Consider the following 16,137-nt stretch of genomic DNA (forward strand, 5'->3'; position numbering starts at 1 on the left):
GAGAGAGAGAGATAGACCAGTTTACAAGCCCACAAAAAAAAACGAGAAGGATGCTGAAATCAGAAAAATTGAACCAACTCTTGCTGGTACTCAAGTTGACTACGATGAGATTACGGAACAGTATACTGCATTAGAGTAAATCCGGAACACCCTCTGCATACGCCAGCCATCAGAATGGTGCCAAAAACACCTGGAAACCCTTCGACAAATGCACATACGAGCCAAATTCTGCCACGAGCATGGTATAGATACCGATGCATCCCTATGTCAGATCGATAATCTCGGCACCATTCTCATCGAGAGTAACGGGGATCCGTCTGCGCTTGGCGGACAAGAAAGTTACGTCGTCATCGTCGTTGTCCTCGTTGATGATGGTGCTACTTCGTTCCCGCTTGATACCCTCTCGCTTGATGACTGGAGCGGCGTCCCTCTGCTCACGCTGGAGACGAAGGAGCTCGCGGGATTCTTCCAAGGTAAGGGTGTTGATGTCGCGTTCTTCGAGCGGTACCGGACTAGGGGTTCGTGGGATGATGAGGAGGGATTTGAGAGCAGCTAAACGGAATCGGCATTAGTAGGAATACGGCGACTACGAACAGCTCACACACCTCTCGAGCGATACTTGAAAGTGAACTCTGCGAACGGCATTTCGTCGATTTTCGTGGTTCTACACGTGCTGTACGCCTGACTGACTTCTCGGGCGCCGTAGCTAATCACAGTATAAGTATTTGTGAGTATTGGGAAAGAATCTCGCTGACCTAGCCTGATGGGATAGCGCGCTGCCCTTGAGGGCTTTCTCTGGTACAACACCGAGAGTCTCGTTCTTCTGCGCTTTAGCTTTGGGGGCTGACGATCCGCTAGCTGTCACCCAGTACAAGCGTAGAGATATAACACCAACGCTGTGGAGCTTCTTCTTCAGTGAGTCCTCAAATTTGCGTGTATCACCGTCATCTGAAGCAAAAGTCAGCGACCCGGTGACTCAAGAGACAGGGAAAGACGTAACCATCAATTTCGAGCTGCGAAAAACAGAACTTCCTCACGAAGTATCCGCCATCATCGAATTCCCGCGATCCCTTGAAGACATACGTGCTGTTCCAGCGAATAGAACTGCCAGGGTTGAAAACAGCAGAGTCGGCATACTCGCCGTCAATGTCCAACTCGACTAACATGGCGTGACGTATGCTGAACCCAGGAGAGAAGCAGTATTTGACTTCGAAGTTGTCACCAGACGAGGCTTCGATGAATTTAGTGACCTCACTGTCCGAAGTTTGATCATCGTCGTCGACGTGCTCTTCAAGCGGGGCGCCCTTGACGAATACTTCGACTTTAAGTTTAGGAAGCGCTTTGGCGATCGCCATCTTGAAGACGGCGGCAGGCTGAAGACAGAAACGAGTGAGTAGAACAGCAGGTGTCGGGCGTGCTGGGACAAGGTCCAGCAGCGTTTATGGCCGCGAGTGAACCGCAGTGATGAAGGTGAGGATGAGACGTGATGAGCGCGGCGTAGGTGCGACGTCAGGTCCGGGGTCGTGATTACCGCCGTGGATTCGCGCCGCGGCGCTAGCGCGCGTTGCCACGTGAAAGTGCCAAACAATGCGTTCAGGTGGAAAGAGCATCCCGCCATACCATAGTCAGCAACGTCCAGGTGATGCGAAGCGCACATTAAAGAAACAGTCAGTATATACACAAAAAGTCTATTCATCTCCATACTCCAGTCCAATCCAGCTTTCCGCCCACCTATATACCATCCATCCATTCCCATCCGCTCTCTCAGTACAGAGCATGGTATCATTCCTCCCTCCCCCAGGTAACAAAGTAAAAAAAAAAGAGTGCAATCCGTCGCCGCACAGTAACCCCTAAGTCGGGTACATGACTTGTAATAATGACAAAACATTACGCCCCCAAAACAGGCGAGAATGGGAATGCACAAAAGATCAGAGGTTCGGGGTCTTCTTTGGGGTGGATGTCGCAACCGGTACGCCAGTGCAATGATGGAACCGCCATGCCATATGCTGTTGTACGTGAATAAAGACTGAAAGGAAACGCTATGCAGTCGTTATCATGGGAATATGCCTCCATGCAATGACATCATTCGCGGGTATGGATCAGGCCGTAATTGTTGGGAGATCGCCATGGTAGTAATGCTGTGATGAATGGGAATTGTAGTGTGGCGGAATGGTGATGACGGTCGATGGTCAAAGGGCGTTGCTGTGTCGATCTACCATGCGCCTATGCTTGCAGGGGAGCCAGTTCCGTAGTTTCCGCTCAGCAGCTGCTGGCGGATAGACATGGCATCGTTGGACCCGCCGGCGGCGGGATTGGGTGTCTCTGCGCCCATCCAGCCGAGTCCTCCGCGCAGCTCGTTGACTGCCTCCTGCATCTTTCCGCCCGAGATCTCATTGTGTTTCGCGATCTTCTCATCCCATCCGCCGTATTGGAGCTGTATTCCGCCCGCCTTCTTTGCTGCCTCCTGGATGACCATCGCCCATGCCTTGGCCATCTCCTCGTACGCCTCTTGCTTGTGACGGTTGTGTTGGTACGTATCCCAGTTGGGTAGACGATGGATGATCTCGGTGGCGCCGTCGAGGAAGGCGAGCGATGTGGCGGGCTGATGTTCGTGCGGCGGGAGGAAGTGAGGTGTGAAGTCTTTGAGGGAGTCGAGCAGTTCATCGAGTTGTTGCCGCACCCTATTGTATGCATAGTCTGATGACGCACGGCCGCCAAAGGGGAAGGCTGCCTGGAACGCCGCCTCGTACTTTGACAGGACTTCCAACGTTGACTGTATGCTTGGCCGGGGCGCGGTTGTGACGACTTCGTTGCCGATGTCCGGGTGGCGCTGGCAGATGGACTGCAGCAGGTTGCGCATCTCGTCGGGGCTGAGCGTCTCGAGGAGGCGAGGGAGAGGGAGTGGGCGGCCGGAGATGTTGGTTCGCATGCGCTTCATGCCTCGTGGCGCGGGTCGTGGGAGTACGGCGGAGGATGTGGTGGGCGATGCACTCATGCGGTCGTCGTCGCCGGCGCTGCCATCGTCCTCGGCTTTCCGCTTGCGGCCAGTCATGGCGGCGGAAGGGGCGTAGGCTGCGTGAGGGTGAAAGTTAGTGGCTGACATGGAGTTGAGGTGTTGCGAGCAGCGAGTGGACGTACGGTTGCGGGAGGGAGAGCGGCGGTTGTTGTTCAAGAGATGAGGGGGCGTGAATGTCTGCTGGTACTGCACACTCATGACGAGAAAGGGCCCGCAAACGCAGTGATTTCGCACGCCTGCTTTGTTGGGAGCCGGATAGCGATGTCTGGGTGGTGATGCAATGGGCGGGCTCTCGTTGCGTGGGCCGTGGGCGGTGTCGGGTGTTGTGTTGTTGCTGTGGTGGAGACAGCAGAGCCATACGAAGGCCCAAGAATATGCTAACAACCGGCAAGTCCGTGCACCCAACCAATCACGTCACATGTCACCGATGTCAACCACGATAATTGCCCTTTCATCTGGGGTTGAGGGTGGGTTCTCTCGCCATTTTTGCTTTTTCCATAAAAATCGCCCCTTCATGCCCTGCCTTCAGGTGGTCCCTCATCACAAAAGAAACCGCAGCGGCTAAGGCGGCACTATCTATATCGCATCACATATCACCATGCATTTCTGGAAAAATGTACGTGGGGGATCCTCAGCCATGGTGCAAGCCCACAACATCAGATCTAGTGAATTTCTATTCAGGACGCATTAACGCTGTGCCCCTTCTTGAGGTGCACAGCGTCGATAGCTCCTTGCGTGCGCCTGAGACAATGGCATGTCCGGTGGCGTTTTCATTCAACCGCATAAAGGAGAACGCCATGTGAGTGCCATACTTACCTGCTGAACGATGATGCTACCAAATACTCCCACCAATACCATAATATACAAGACGTGCTTCACGCATTACAGGTACAGGGACTGAGCGGCGACCAAATCCCTGCGGACGAGCTCAAGTGCTGCAGTGAACTTTTGCTCAAGCTCTTCGCTTCCCATGACCTTGGAGGCCTGGGCCATTTGTCGGAGCAACTCTTCTAACCGTCTGAACAGACGAATCAGACTTCCCTCGTACACATCGGTCATTTTGCTGCTCGAAGTTAGTTGCCGTTCAACGCGGTAACAAAGCGAACATACCAAATTTGTGCAAACGTCGCACCCTTCGACCAGGCGAAGACGACCTCCATCAGCTCGTATTTGAACGACTTGAGGTACTCCTCCTCGTTGACTGTCAGCTTGCTCTCTTGTGACATCTTCGCGATAACCCTAGCTTGCTGTTGGATTTCGCGGTATGGCTTGGCAAGCTCTTCTTTGAGCGCTGGCACTTCTTGCGTCTTCTCCTCGAAGATGAAACAGCTAAGACAAGCGACGCACTGTTCTGGCGTCAGCTCATTAAAGAAACGGTTGAAGAGCAGCTCGCTAAGCACGAGCTCGTCACCAGTGCTGATTTCGCAAGCGACACGGGCCTTTAGCTGCACGACATCGGCTTCGTCGATGAAGCCGAGGCGTCGCAACACACGTTTCCTGCTCTTCAACTCGTCTAACTGAATGACCGATAAAGCGTTCGCAATCTCTTTCCTGATGTTCTTGATCTTCTCACCAATCGCAATCTTCTGCGCATATTGGCTGTACAGTTCGGGTAGCCTAGGCGAGTTGTGGAGAGGGTTCGAGAGAAGACGAGACTCCAGTACTTCGATTTTCTGCACAATATTAGACAAAAATGCAGATTCTTGATGGTGAAGCTTACCCTTAGCAGCCTCTTGAAGCTGTCGTCTTTAATGCCCATGTTCTCGATTGGGTCCAAGATAGCAATTCCGTCAGGGAAGCGCTTCTTGACCTCGCTCAGTGCTTTGCGAACATTGTTCCGTTGCTCTGTCGACTTAAGCTCGTTGGGGAGGAAGACACGGAGATGACCAATAGATTCGATGCAGTTCAGAACCACAGGGACAACCTCCATCTTGCCCTTGTCTCCCGCCGCAGGTGGGCGCACACCAGGCGGTAGGCCGTCGTTCACCGCTGGTACAAACTTAGTGTCGCTGCTGACCGGTAGTAGAACGTCGACAATGTAGGATTCTTCAGGTGGCAGAACTTCGCCCTTATTAGCCTTGCGAGCCGTGTACGCTACAACAGCACCCCAGCCGAAATCATAGTCCTTGAACTTGATCTTGACCATTCGGCCACCCTGTAAGAACTGCAAGCAGTAGTTCGGCTGCATGATCACGTCACGCATGTCCTTAGTGTGGTTGTCCAGTTGCTGTCGCAGATTGTAGTAGTCCTTGATAGCCGGCTCGTCAACAATATTGGTGTTCGCCTTTTCTTCTTCAAGCTTCTCGAGTTGCTTCTCCAAGTTGGAGACCCCTGCCGTGCTCTGGAACTGGAAGAAACACCTCTCCAGCATGAACTCGGGGGAGATGCCTTCCACTCGCATGAGGTTGAGAATCATGTTGTATCCCAAATGGAAAGCTGAGTTGAGGTTATCCTGTTGACCGCGGACAATCTCCTTAGCCACAGCAGGCTCCATCTGCTCGCCAATCATCATGATGACAATGCCACGGTCATCGAGACCACGACGCCCAGCTCGGCCAGACATTTGGATGAACTCAGAAGGCGTGACCCATCGCTGCGATACTCCGTCAAACTTGCGCACACTGGTAAAAACGACTGTCTTGGCCGGCATATTCAATCCGATTGAGAAGGTTTCGGTCGCGAAAAGAACCTTGATCAGTCCTTCTTGGAACAAGATTTCGATGGTCTCCTTCAAGATCGGCAGAAGACCGGAGTGATGAACACCGATACCTCTCCGGAGAAGGGGGAGAATGTGCTGAATTTGGGGTAATTGTCGGTCCTCCTCTGACAACATCTCGATGGCGCTGTTGAAGACCTTGGTAACCATGGCCTTTTCGGAATCGTCGTTGAACGCGAGCGAGCTCATAGAAAGCGCGTAGTTCTCGCATTCCCTCTTGCTAAAACTGAAGACGATGACCGGGTTGTAGCTCTTGACCATGATCATCTTGACAATCTTGTAGATATCCGTCTGGTCCTTGTTGCCGCCCGTGTTGGTCTTCTTGTCCTTGCCCTTGCCTTTACGCTTCGCCATGAAGTCCTTGGCCTCGCTTCCGCCCTTGTCCGCGATGGAAGACATGGCTTTCTGGAAGTTCTCTTCGCGGAACACACCCTTTTCATCTACCACCAAATGTATACCGTCGGCACCAGCGGGGAAGAAATAGTGTTGTAGGGGCGTCGGACGGAAATCGGTGTAGACAACGTGGCACGGCTGGCTATGGGTCTTGGTGATCCATTCCGCGAACTGCATGGCGTTGGGAATGGTGGCGGAGAGGAAGACGTAGCGGACCTTGTCTGGCAGAAGAATGATAGTCTCTTCCCAGACGACACCTCTTGACTTGTCGCGCAGGTAGTGAACTTCGTCGAATACGACCCAAGCTACTTCGCGCATGATCTCGGAACCTCTGTACAACATAGAGCGCAGAATCTGGATATGTTAGTCTTCATCCTCCTCCAAAGCGTTGCGTACATACCTCCGTCGTCATGACCAAACAGGTTGCAGTGGGGTTGATGGTGACATCACCAGTCATCAGACCGACGTCGCCAAACTCTGCCATGAACTCTCGGTACTTCTGGTTGCTAAGCGCCTTGATAGGACTGGTGTAGATGACTCGCTGGTTGTTCTTGAGACATTGCGCGATGGCGTATTCTGCCACAACTGTCTTTCCGGCAGAGGTATGCGCTGATACCAGAACACTTTCGTTTCGCTGTATCGAGGCGATGGAGACCTGCTGGAAGGGATCTAGGGTAAAAGGCCACTCGCGCGCGGGCTCTGCGGGGGCCTTGTGCTCAGAGATGGGGACGTAGTCGTAGTCCGGAGGGAGCGCGACTTGATGGCGGACCTGATGCGAAAGCACCACTGCCTGACCCTCTTGCGACTGCGCTTGTAGACCCGCTGCGGCAGCCATTTCGCGCGTCTGCTCTGTCTCGAAATCGTCGGTAACTATAGGCTCGGGCTCGTCGCGCTTCTGCTTCTTCTTCAGAGCCTGCGCGCTACTGTTGTCGTTCGCGGTCCCAGCTGGCTCTGCAGGCGCATCCGCCATAGCAGTGTCAGCGACGGGTTCAGGCGACTTGACAGTGCCATTCGCCTGGCGCTTCTTGTTCTTCCGGGGCGCGGTGTCCGTGGACGGGCCGCCCTCGAAGACGTCGAACATGTCGTCGTCCATGATGGGTGGTTGATTTCACTCTGTGCGCGGTTGAGTGCGTCTGTCTCGGGGGGTTGCGTGGTGGACCAGACAGGCAGTTTTGACCTGTCGCGAAAGATTATCGAAGGCGAGCGCAACGGCGATCGAGAAACTTTGATGGGCCTTACTAAGCGGGTCATTGCCAAGACATGGCAGCCATGGAAGCTGCAACTCATCGAACCACCGCGACCAGAACTCCGCAACCTCTCCACTCTACAACACAGACAAAGTACGCCCCAACTCCACGCCAATTGCAACACCAGCTGACTTCCGAAGATGCTTGCCCGTGCTACCTTCCGCGCCGCCTCGGCCCCAACTCTCGTCGCCCGCCGCGGCTTCCAATCCACCCGCGCCCAGTTCGCCAGCCCATACCACTACCCCGAGGGCCCGCGCAGCAACTTGCCATTTGACCCGCTGAAGAAGGGCTTTGCCTTCAAGTACTGGGGATTTATGGGTACGCACTGGCGCGTCGCAATCACTGGGTTGTGCTAACATTCGCAGCCACCGGATTCTCCCTGCCATTCCTCCTTGCTGGTGAGGCGCCCGACTCGCTGATATCTACTATGAGAACATATCTAACAGAATCTTCACAACAGTCTGGCAGACGAAGAAGAACAAATAGATGCAGTCATTCGGAGCGTGGGCACGATACTGGACTATGGGAAGGACACGAGATTTGTAGAATATCGGAGGGTCGCTCGGAGACCCGTATAGACACCACAGCATCAATTTCATTGTCTGTCTTCCATCATGATCCAATGCATGCAGATTACCAGTCCTAATGATACTTGTTGGATACCTCGGTGGGCAAGAGCTGTCTCTTTAACTTCGAAACGAGGTTCTGCAACTCTATTCTACCATGAACCAGCACTGTTGAGAAGTAGCATTTTCCGAGCAAATACGAACCAGGGGATGGACGGTGAGCGAACGTGGTTCAATTGCAACACCTTGATGACGATGAGATGCGTTGCGTTACCCTTCGGTAGAAGCTCGGCGCTAGCATCACCAAAAATTCGGAAGCGCGATTCTGCCAACGGGGCTAGTGACCAGTCATTCGAGCAACAGGACGCAACATTGCCACGAACACAGTCCATGATTCTTCGGCAATGCGAAACCTCAAGATTGTAGGAAGATCGCTCCTGCTCTTCTCTGGAGACGAGCCGCTACCGTTAACGGCGACTGCTTGGGACGCCGCATCAAATGCGCTGGTATGCGCCTTCGGTCCTTCGGAATCACGTGCGACCATCGAACTCAAGAGACTGCATCATACTCGCAATGGCGTCGAGGAAAAGCTTGAAAGCATCGCATCGTGGGATGCGCCGTGCCCGCTGCCCTCGCTTACCCATGACTCAATCTTGAGCCTGCACCATTTCGCCGACACTTCGACATCATGTTTAATTTTGGCCGGAGGAGACATCGTGCTCGTGCGAGAGGACCCATCATCTACAGAAGAGCTAGTTGAGATCGTGGGCTCAGTCGATGCCGGTATCTCTGCTGCGGCGTGGTCACCAGATGAAGAACTTCTCGCCATCACCACACAGGCGGACACTTTGCTATTGATGAGCCGGGATATCGAAAACATTGCGAGTATCAATCTGACTCCGGAAGATGTCAACGTCTCCAGTCATGTCTCGGTTGGCTGGGGAAAGAAAGAGACACAGTTCAAGGGCAAACGAGCCAGAGCACTGCAAGATCCAACAGTGCCGGAAAGTATCGACGAGGGTGTACTTAGCCCATTCGACGATCGCTCTGTCACGATAAGCTGGAGAGGTGACGGCGCATGGTTTGCAGTCAACAAGGTCGAGGAAGAACGCCGTCGCATGATCCGTGTCTACTCCCGCGAAGGACAGCTGGACAGTGTGAGCGAGCCCGTGGACGGTCTTGAAGGAGCTCTCAGTTGGCGACCATCGGGTAATCTGATTGCGAGTACCCGTCGCACCGAAGATAAGATTGAAGTGGTGTTCTTCGAGCGCAATGGTCTTCGCCACGGCCAATTCGATCTTCGATTTACCCCGGAAGAGCTAGCAGCCCTCTCGATTCCGTTAACACTCAAGTGGAATAGCGACTCCAACGTCTTAGCTGTGTCATATCCTGACAAAGTACAACTTTGGACGATGAGTAACTACCACTACTATCTCAAACAAGAACTTCGATTTCCGGACGCTGCTCCTCGAACAGTCATATGTAGCTGGCATGCTGAGCGTCCGCTTGTAGTAGCTTTGTCAACTCCAGGTAAGCTGGCCCTCGTCAACGCGAGGTTAATATGACTAAGTACAGTCCAGATGCGCTTCAAGTGCTTGAGTACGCGTCCACAATCTCGGCTGGCTCAGTCGCCCCGCCGAACGATTTTGGCATGGTCGCATCAATAGATGGATGTGAGTGATGCACTCTATATGCGTGATTTGTCTGATACTGATTACTGCAAGTATCTCTGAAACTCACACCACTTCGCATCGCGAATGTGCCACCTCCCATGTCACTTCACACTCTGGCTCTCGACTCAAAACCCACGGACGTAGCGCTTTCAAAATCTGGCAACCGCTTGGCAGTGCTCTCCGACGGCGACCTTGCCGTATACGCTCTCGATCTCAACAAGCGGCCTATACCCAAGCCTAGTCTCCTCTGGCGCAGTGATGCGATAAGTCATGGCTCACCACGTCACGTCACGTTCTTTGGTGAGGATCAGATCTTCGTACTATCAGACAGCTGGGACGAAGAGGAAAGCTCGCTCTGGCAGTCCGAAGGCGATGTGTTACTACCTCAAGGACACATAATGGAGACCGAGAACGCGTCCATACTTCTTTCCAACGTTCATCAAGAAACGCCGTACATCGAGTTTCAGAATGGTGCCTTACATCAGGTCGTTGTAGATGAGCTGAGATCGGATTGTGCTCCATTAACGCCTTTTGTGCATAAGTTTCCTTCATTTGCGCCCGAGGTTCAAGTTATCAATGTTGAAGGCCAGGTACGCAAACATACTCTCCGCGAGGCCGCATCAGCTAGCTGACATAGCCAGACATTAGCATTTGGATTGACAAAGAGTGGAGTGCTATACGCCAATGAGCGCATACTGGTCCGCAACTGCACTTCTTTCGTGGTTACTACAGCGCATCTCATTTTCACAACGACGCAACATCTACTCAAGTTCGTGCATCTCGCTAGTGCAGATGGTAAGTCCGCCTCACGATATGAGAACTGGGAGCATGTTCTGACATTCACCAGAGCTCGAAGTACCCGCAGACGAGCCACAAAAGGATGAGAGATGCAGGAGCATCGAAAGAGGAGCAAAGATCGTTACTGTGATGCCTACGACATACTCAGTCGTGTTACAGATGCCAAGAGGTAATCTTGAGACGATCTATCCGCGAGCGCTTGTGCTTGCTGCTATCCGTCGCAACATCGAGGCAGAGCGTTACGATGAAGCCTTCTTTGCCTGTCGTAATCAGCGTGTCGATCTGAACATACTTCATGACCACGATCCGGAGCGGTTCATGGCGAGCCTGGAAAAGATTGTTTCACAGATCAAGAAGATCGAACATATTGACTTGCTTCTGGCACAGCTCCGGTAAGCGATTAGACATACATCTGAGAAGATGGTTGCTAACTGTTCAAGTAACGAGGACGTCTCGGAGACCATGTATAAGGAAACATTGAAGACGAAAGATCTGGCTACGAAGCCAAAGCTCTCCCAAGACCAAGTCGAGAACAAAGTAAACCGGATATGCGACGCTTTCCTGGCCGTATTAGAGAAGTCTCAATACAAGGACGCACACCTGCAAAACATCATCACAGCCCATGTCTCCAAGACACCACCAGCTCTGGAAACAGGTCTTGCTATGATAGGTCGCCTACAAGGTGAGTCTTATACATTTGCGTTCTCCGCAGTTCTAACATATCATAGCATCTAGCGATCCCCTCACTGATAAGGCCGCCGAACACATATGCTTCCTTGCAGACGTCAACCAACTATACGACACATCTTTGGGACTGTACAACCTTGACCTCGCCCTGCTAATCGCTCAACAGTCACAAAAGGTATGCTGATCGAATGCATGGGTCGCATTAGTAGCTGACCGTCAATAGGATCCGCGAGAGTATCTGCCACACCTGCAGTCTCTGCAAGATCTGCCCGAAACTCGTCGCAAGTTCAAGATCGACGACCAGCTCGGACGAAAAGCGAAAGCTCTCACGCATCTCAAGGATCTTCAAGCCTACGATGAGGTACAAGACTATGTGCAAAAGCATGATCTCTACCCTGAAGCCTTGAGCATGTACCAATACGACAGCACCCGGCTGAAGGAGATCATGAGGTTGTACGCAGACTTCTTGAGTACTAACAACAAGAACAAAGAAGCTGCATTGGCGTACGAATACCTCAACGATCATGCCTCCGCTTGGCCGTGCTACCGTTCAGCCAACCTCTGGCGTGAGGCTTTGTCGTCTGCTATTCTCGCCGAAGTAAGCGCGGATGAACTCTCAAGCATTGCGACAGATCTTGCAGAAGGTCTCACAGAATCCAAAGACTACCTGTCAGCTTCATCAATAACACTCGACTACCTCTCCGACCTTGCGTCCGCGGCACGTCTCTTATGCCGAGGCTGCCACTTCGCCGAAGCAATTCGCATCGTCACACTCCGCCGCGAGCCCTCTCTCATCACCGAAATCATCGACCCCGGCCTTGTTGAGCGCAGCGCAGACATGACGGAATTCCTCGCCGACATGAAGGGCCAACTGCAAGCACAAGTACCTCGACTCAAGGAACTCAGGGCCAAGAAAGCAGAGGATCCGCTGGCATTCTACGAGGGTATGATCGACGGTCCTGCCGATGCCAATATCCCCGACAATATTTCTCTGGCGCCCACAGATACAACAAGTGGAGGCACGTTCATGACCAGGTACACAAACCAGACTGGCACGGTGAACACAACAACTACGCGCAAGACAAGCAAGAACAAGCGCAGAGAAGAGAGGAAGCGTGCGCGCGGTAAGAAGGGCACAGTATACGAAGAAGAGTATCTCACCAACTCCATCGAACGCCTCATCGAGCGCATCAACAGCATGCAAGAAGAGATTCAACGTCTTGTTGAGGGTCTGGTTAGGCGGGGTATGAGAGAGCGTGCTGACGCCGTGTCCAACGCTGTTAACGAGGTGATTGAACGGTGTCAAGATGCTATCAAGGAAATGTATCCACCTGCTGCTGCTGGAAGCCCTGAGGTTGCCAACGGGGCACCGATTGGGGTTGAGGGCGAGGCGATGAAGCCTACGGGTGGGGATGCGACGCTTTGGGATAGCTTGCAGGAGGTTGGGAAGAAGAGGGAGGCGCCTGTGGTGAAGATGTTTGAGAGGCTTAGCCTTTTGGGATAGTCGTTGATATCTCGAAGTAGCCAGGTGTAGGACACTTGAGTTCAAAACACTAGAGTTTCCAATAGCTGCACGTAGATATGCTGATGCTCCTGTGTTGCACGGTCAGGTGTCCTTTCCCCTGATAATGAATTCAGGGCGGATGGATGACGTAACTAGCGTCTTGTCACATCTCCGCGTTGTCGCGTCATCTCTCCTTGAATGCTCAGTCTTGCAAGACACGCGTCAACACCACGCGATTCAAAGCATTGCTTCGCCTTATCCTGCCCGAGCGCACTCATGCTAGTCAAATGTGCAGCTGAAAATTTCGCTTTTGTTCATTTATGCTATACTGCCGTTGGCAACCCCGTAATTGATCTGCCATAATACGATATCCCGTATCCCTGCCAAACGCGCCGACGCACTACCAGACATGACCGACGACTTTTCCTGCGGCTTCAGTGCTCCGTCCATTGTCCTTGATTACACACCATGAGCGCCCGCCCTCTCTGAAGCCTCCCGACGCCTTCAATGCTCACCTTGTGCAGTCCCATTGGCGTTTCGCCCAAGCTCAACTACCCTACTCTACCTTACCACATATTCCGACAGTCAGCCCTCAATCTGACAAACCTCGACACCCTGCTGCGCGCAAACGACTTGAAAATCGAACAGCGCTTTCGCACCGCCCTCGTCCTCCTCCGCAATCTCAGTCTTCACGAAGATCTTCCACTGTTCGCGGCCAGAGTGTTTGCCGATCGTAGCCACCAGTCGCTGCAGGCTGCGTACTATACCTTTCGCGAGCTTGTCATGGTCTGGCTCGTGGGTGTCGGAATGGAAGAACAACCAGTCGAGATACTCTCCATACCGTGAATTTAGCTGGGACTTCTCGTTGAAAGGGAGCATTTGCTGGAAGAAGCTGCCGAGGTTCAGATGCACAGATTTTGAAGCGACCTGGTCCTTGTCTTGCTCCTTGCACAGCAGGGTTACGATGCATACTAGACAGTCGATAAAGGCGTACGGATTGCCGTATTGCAGCAGGTCTTCCGAGAGATCGATCTTGGTGGTACGGAATTGGTTGGCTGTCTTCCAGATTGCGCTCTTGCATGTAGTGGGCTTCCTGTAGCCGATGACCTTGCGAAGAGTACGCGGCCGAGGGAGGGTGGTGTAGTACTTGCTTATACTGCCCTCGGTATTGAGGAGGAAAGGGGTTTTGTCGAAGACGACCCACATCGCCTCCGTTCTGATCGCTCTGGAGATCTGGAGGATGTTAAATCGACCTGCTCCAGATTTAACATTGGCGCCATGCTTGGGACATAGCTCGAGCATCCGCTCGCTTGTTCCAGGGTGGCAGCACTCCTTGACTACTACAGGCTCGCCGATATCGAACGCGAGGCTGTATATGTCTTGTCGTAACTCCATGGGGATCATATCGAGGGCTCCGAAGCCACCTTGCTCCTGTTCATCTGATGCGCTCGAAATGGCTTGGCACTTCTTGGGAGAAGCATAGGCGTTGTACTCAGGGATCGGGCTTGGAGATCTTGATAGTGTGGTCAGCTCCGAGATGTCCGTCAGTGCTGGCGATGTAGCTCGATGTCTATCGAACAGTCAGTTTCCATGCTTTTGGTCATGTTTTCCCTGGTGCCTGCAAAAGAGGTTCGCGGCAATGAGCTTGTGGTAGGGAAAGAGCAAATAGGCAGCAGCAAGTAAAAGAGCAATGGGAAGACATGTGATTTAGGGTCGGTGTTCTGGTAATCTGCCTTCACCGCGATAGGAGAACGTTGCTTCTTCACGTGATCGAAAGCTGGTCACAAGATCGCGGTTCACCCAGGATTTTTATGCTCGTGGTAATGCTTGAGTCCACGGGCTCAATGCGATCGTCTACCAAGATGGTAACCGTGGCCAGAAGGACACGATGTAAGTAGGTATTTTCCCTGTTATTGTCATCCTGTCATATCTCAGCAGCCTTTTCCAAGTTATACTCGCCGCTCTTTGCGAGATCTTCTTCTCAGACGGAGTAACCTTGTTTGGCTGCTCATTTTCCACGTTATCTTCTCGACGTCATCAACGCGTCCCCGTCCGTTTGCCAGGCAACCATCTAGTGACACCGCGCTAGTCGCAAACGCTCTTGTTGTTTTGATCTCCAGTGCTGTGTCTTCATTGTTTTCGATCAGTCACACCCGCTACGCGACCAGTAAGTACTACTTTCCCTATCAAGTTAATGGGCCGAGCGTTCTTTCATTTGCGATACTTTTCAGTCGAGTGTTCAGATTTTGGTTTGTGACAGCGAACGCCAGAACTTGTTCTGTAGCCTAGTGGGAGTCGATGTTTACTAATTTATTCTATGCTAACGTAGGACAAACCTCTTACGATCAGGCTATGGTTTACTCAAATGCAATTTATAGAAACCGGCCTCTTCGTAATGCGCGCACACAAGCTGACACTCATCAAGATCGACGATCAAGAAGGCGGAGCTCTCCGATGACACCACTTCAGTCATGCATGCTCAAACACAGAGTCAGCTGTTCCAGGTGCCTGGAGAAATCCGCAACAGGATCTACTACTACGCACTTGACATGTGCTTCATACACTCTTCACGCCGATCGGCACAAAGCACCTCCGCGCCGGGCTACATCAATCTACAAGGACATCTGGAGCAACACCAATCATCTACGAACCTCTTGCTCGCCTGCAAGGCAATATGCCGAGAGGCTAAATCTCTATTCGCTGAACTCACCCCCGCGGAAGTCGATCTCCAAGTAACAAAGCCACTCAGCCGAACTGCAAAACGCACACTAAACTCGTTCATGCGGGTCGTCATTCAGTACCCAGTCGAGGACGAGAGAAGGAAGCGAGAAGGCAGAAGCTCGGTGAAGGTGAGCACCAGACAGTTAGGTTGGGAGCTGTTCAAAGCTCTCAAGCTATACACACGCGCATCGCCAAACCTTTGTCAAACCCGAGATATGCGTCGAGAGGCTACAGTCCATTACGGATTGCGCTGGCCAAGTCGCTTCCAATTCGCTGGGGCCATCAAGAGAATGGCGAAGGACAAGTATACGTACTGGGCGGTCGAAATCCAGTACGAGTACTACGACACTGGAGATCTTGCAGAACTTCAACAACTGCGCTACATTGCTTGGGCGAGAGATGAGGTGGAGAAATTGGGCAAGCGGATTCGATTCTTCGTCACGATTTTCCATGGTGGCCCTGCGAGGAGAACTTTCTCTCTGCTAGAGGCTGTTCTTGGCCATCGAGGCATCGAGAAGGGTGAGATGTTGGATTCTGTGTTGGTGGGTGAGAATTGGTGGGCTGTGGAGTTGAGTCTCTGAGTTTGAGACTGGGGGATACGTAGTCAGAACACCTTGACTAGGTTGTATATGTAATGAAGATGTATGCACCAAGTGCTCGGTTTGAATATGTGATATGAAAGAGGTGAAGTACGTGTATGCGGCAAACGCGTTGCTTAGGTATCCCTGGGCCGTCGAACCATGATTGTAGTCGCTACGGGTACTTGACAAGTTCTGTTGACGTGATGGTAGTGTTACATATTCACCTAATCACACT

General features: G+C 52.4%; 7 protein-coding genes across 7 annotated transcripts; 3 read left to right on the plus strand and 4 right to left on the minus strand.

Moving 5' to 3' along the window:
* Positions 1-262: 262 nt before the first annotated feature.
* J4E86_001737 (uncharacterized protein) lies at positions 263-1,355 on the minus strand (the record flags this gene model as incomplete). Its single annotated transcript, XM_051442302.1, has 4 exons — positions 263-552; positions 606-706; positions 756-948; positions 1,001-1,355. The coding sequence occupies 4 exons, from the start codon at positions 1,353-1,355 to the stop codon at positions 263-265; spliced, it is 939 nt and encodes a 312-aa protein (XP_051305890.1).
* An 857-nt stretch (positions 1,356-2,212) lies between these two features.
* Positions 2,213-3,214, minus strand: STS1 (Tethering factor for nuclear proteasome sts1; the record flags this gene model as incomplete). Its single annotated transcript, XM_051442303.1, has 2 exons — positions 2,213-3,072; positions 3,139-3,214. 2 exons carry the CDS (start codon positions 3,212-3,214, stop codon positions 2,213-2,215), a joined length of 936 nt encoding a protein of 311 aa, XP_051305891.1.
* Positions 3,215-3,898: 684 nt separating this feature from the next.
* On the minus strand, positions 3,899-7,218 carry MTR4 (ATP-dependent RNA helicase mtr4; the record flags this gene model as incomplete). The annotated part of the gene is made up of 4 exons (XM_051442304.1): positions 3,899-4,079; positions 4,127-4,689; positions 4,737-6,479; positions 6,526-7,218. The coding sequence occupies 4 exons, from the start codon at positions 7,216-7,218 to the stop codon at positions 3,899-3,901; spliced, it is 3,180 nt and encodes a 1,059-aa protein (XP_051305892.1).
* Positions 7,219-7,512: 294 nt separating this feature from the next.
* On the plus strand, positions 7,513-7,858 carry J4E86_001740 (uncharacterized protein; the record flags this gene model as incomplete). The annotated part of the gene is made up of 3 exons (XM_051442305.1): positions 7,513-7,690; positions 7,738-7,770; positions 7,833-7,858. 3 exons carry the CDS (start codon positions 7,513-7,515, stop codon positions 7,856-7,858), a joined length of 237 nt encoding a protein of 78 aa, XP_051305893.1.
* Positions 7,859-8,342: 484 nt separating this feature from the next.
* J4E86_001741 (uncharacterized protein) lies at positions 8,343-12,600 on the plus strand (the record flags this gene model as incomplete). The annotated part of the gene is made up of 8 exons (XM_051442306.1): positions 8,343-9,468; positions 9,519-9,611; positions 9,663-10,201; positions 10,253-10,406; positions 10,459-10,801; positions 10,850-11,091; positions 11,138-11,271; positions 11,320-12,600. The coding sequence occupies 8 exons, from the start codon at positions 8,343-8,345 to the stop codon at positions 12,598-12,600; spliced, it is 3,912 nt and encodes a 1,303-aa protein (XP_051305894.1).
* A 585-nt stretch (positions 12,601-13,185) lies between these two features.
* J4E86_001742 (uncharacterized protein) lies at positions 13,186-14,004 on the minus strand (the record flags this gene model as incomplete). The annotated part of the gene is made up of 1 exon (XM_051442307.1): positions 13,186-14,004. One exon carries the CDS (start codon positions 14,002-14,004, stop codon positions 13,186-13,188), a length of 819 nt encoding a protein of 272 aa, XP_051305895.1.
* A 1,067-nt stretch (positions 14,005-15,071) lies between these two features.
* Positions 15,072-15,902, plus strand: J4E86_001743 (uncharacterized protein; the record flags this gene model as incomplete). The annotated part of the gene is made up of 1 exon (XM_051442308.1): positions 15,072-15,902. The coding sequence occupies one exon, from the start codon at positions 15,072-15,074 to the stop codon at positions 15,900-15,902; it is 831 nt and encodes a 276-aa protein (XP_051305896.1).
* Between the last annotated feature and the right edge of the window lie 235 nt (positions 15,903-16,137).

This window comes from Alternaria arbusti (assembly GCF_024043155.1).
Source record: "Alternaria arbusti strain BMP 1465 chromosome Unknown scaffold_2, whole genome shotgun sequence".
Taxonomy (NCBI): Eukaryota; Fungi; Ascomycota; class Dothideomycetes; order Pleosporales; family Pleosporaceae; genus Alternaria; species Alternaria arbusti.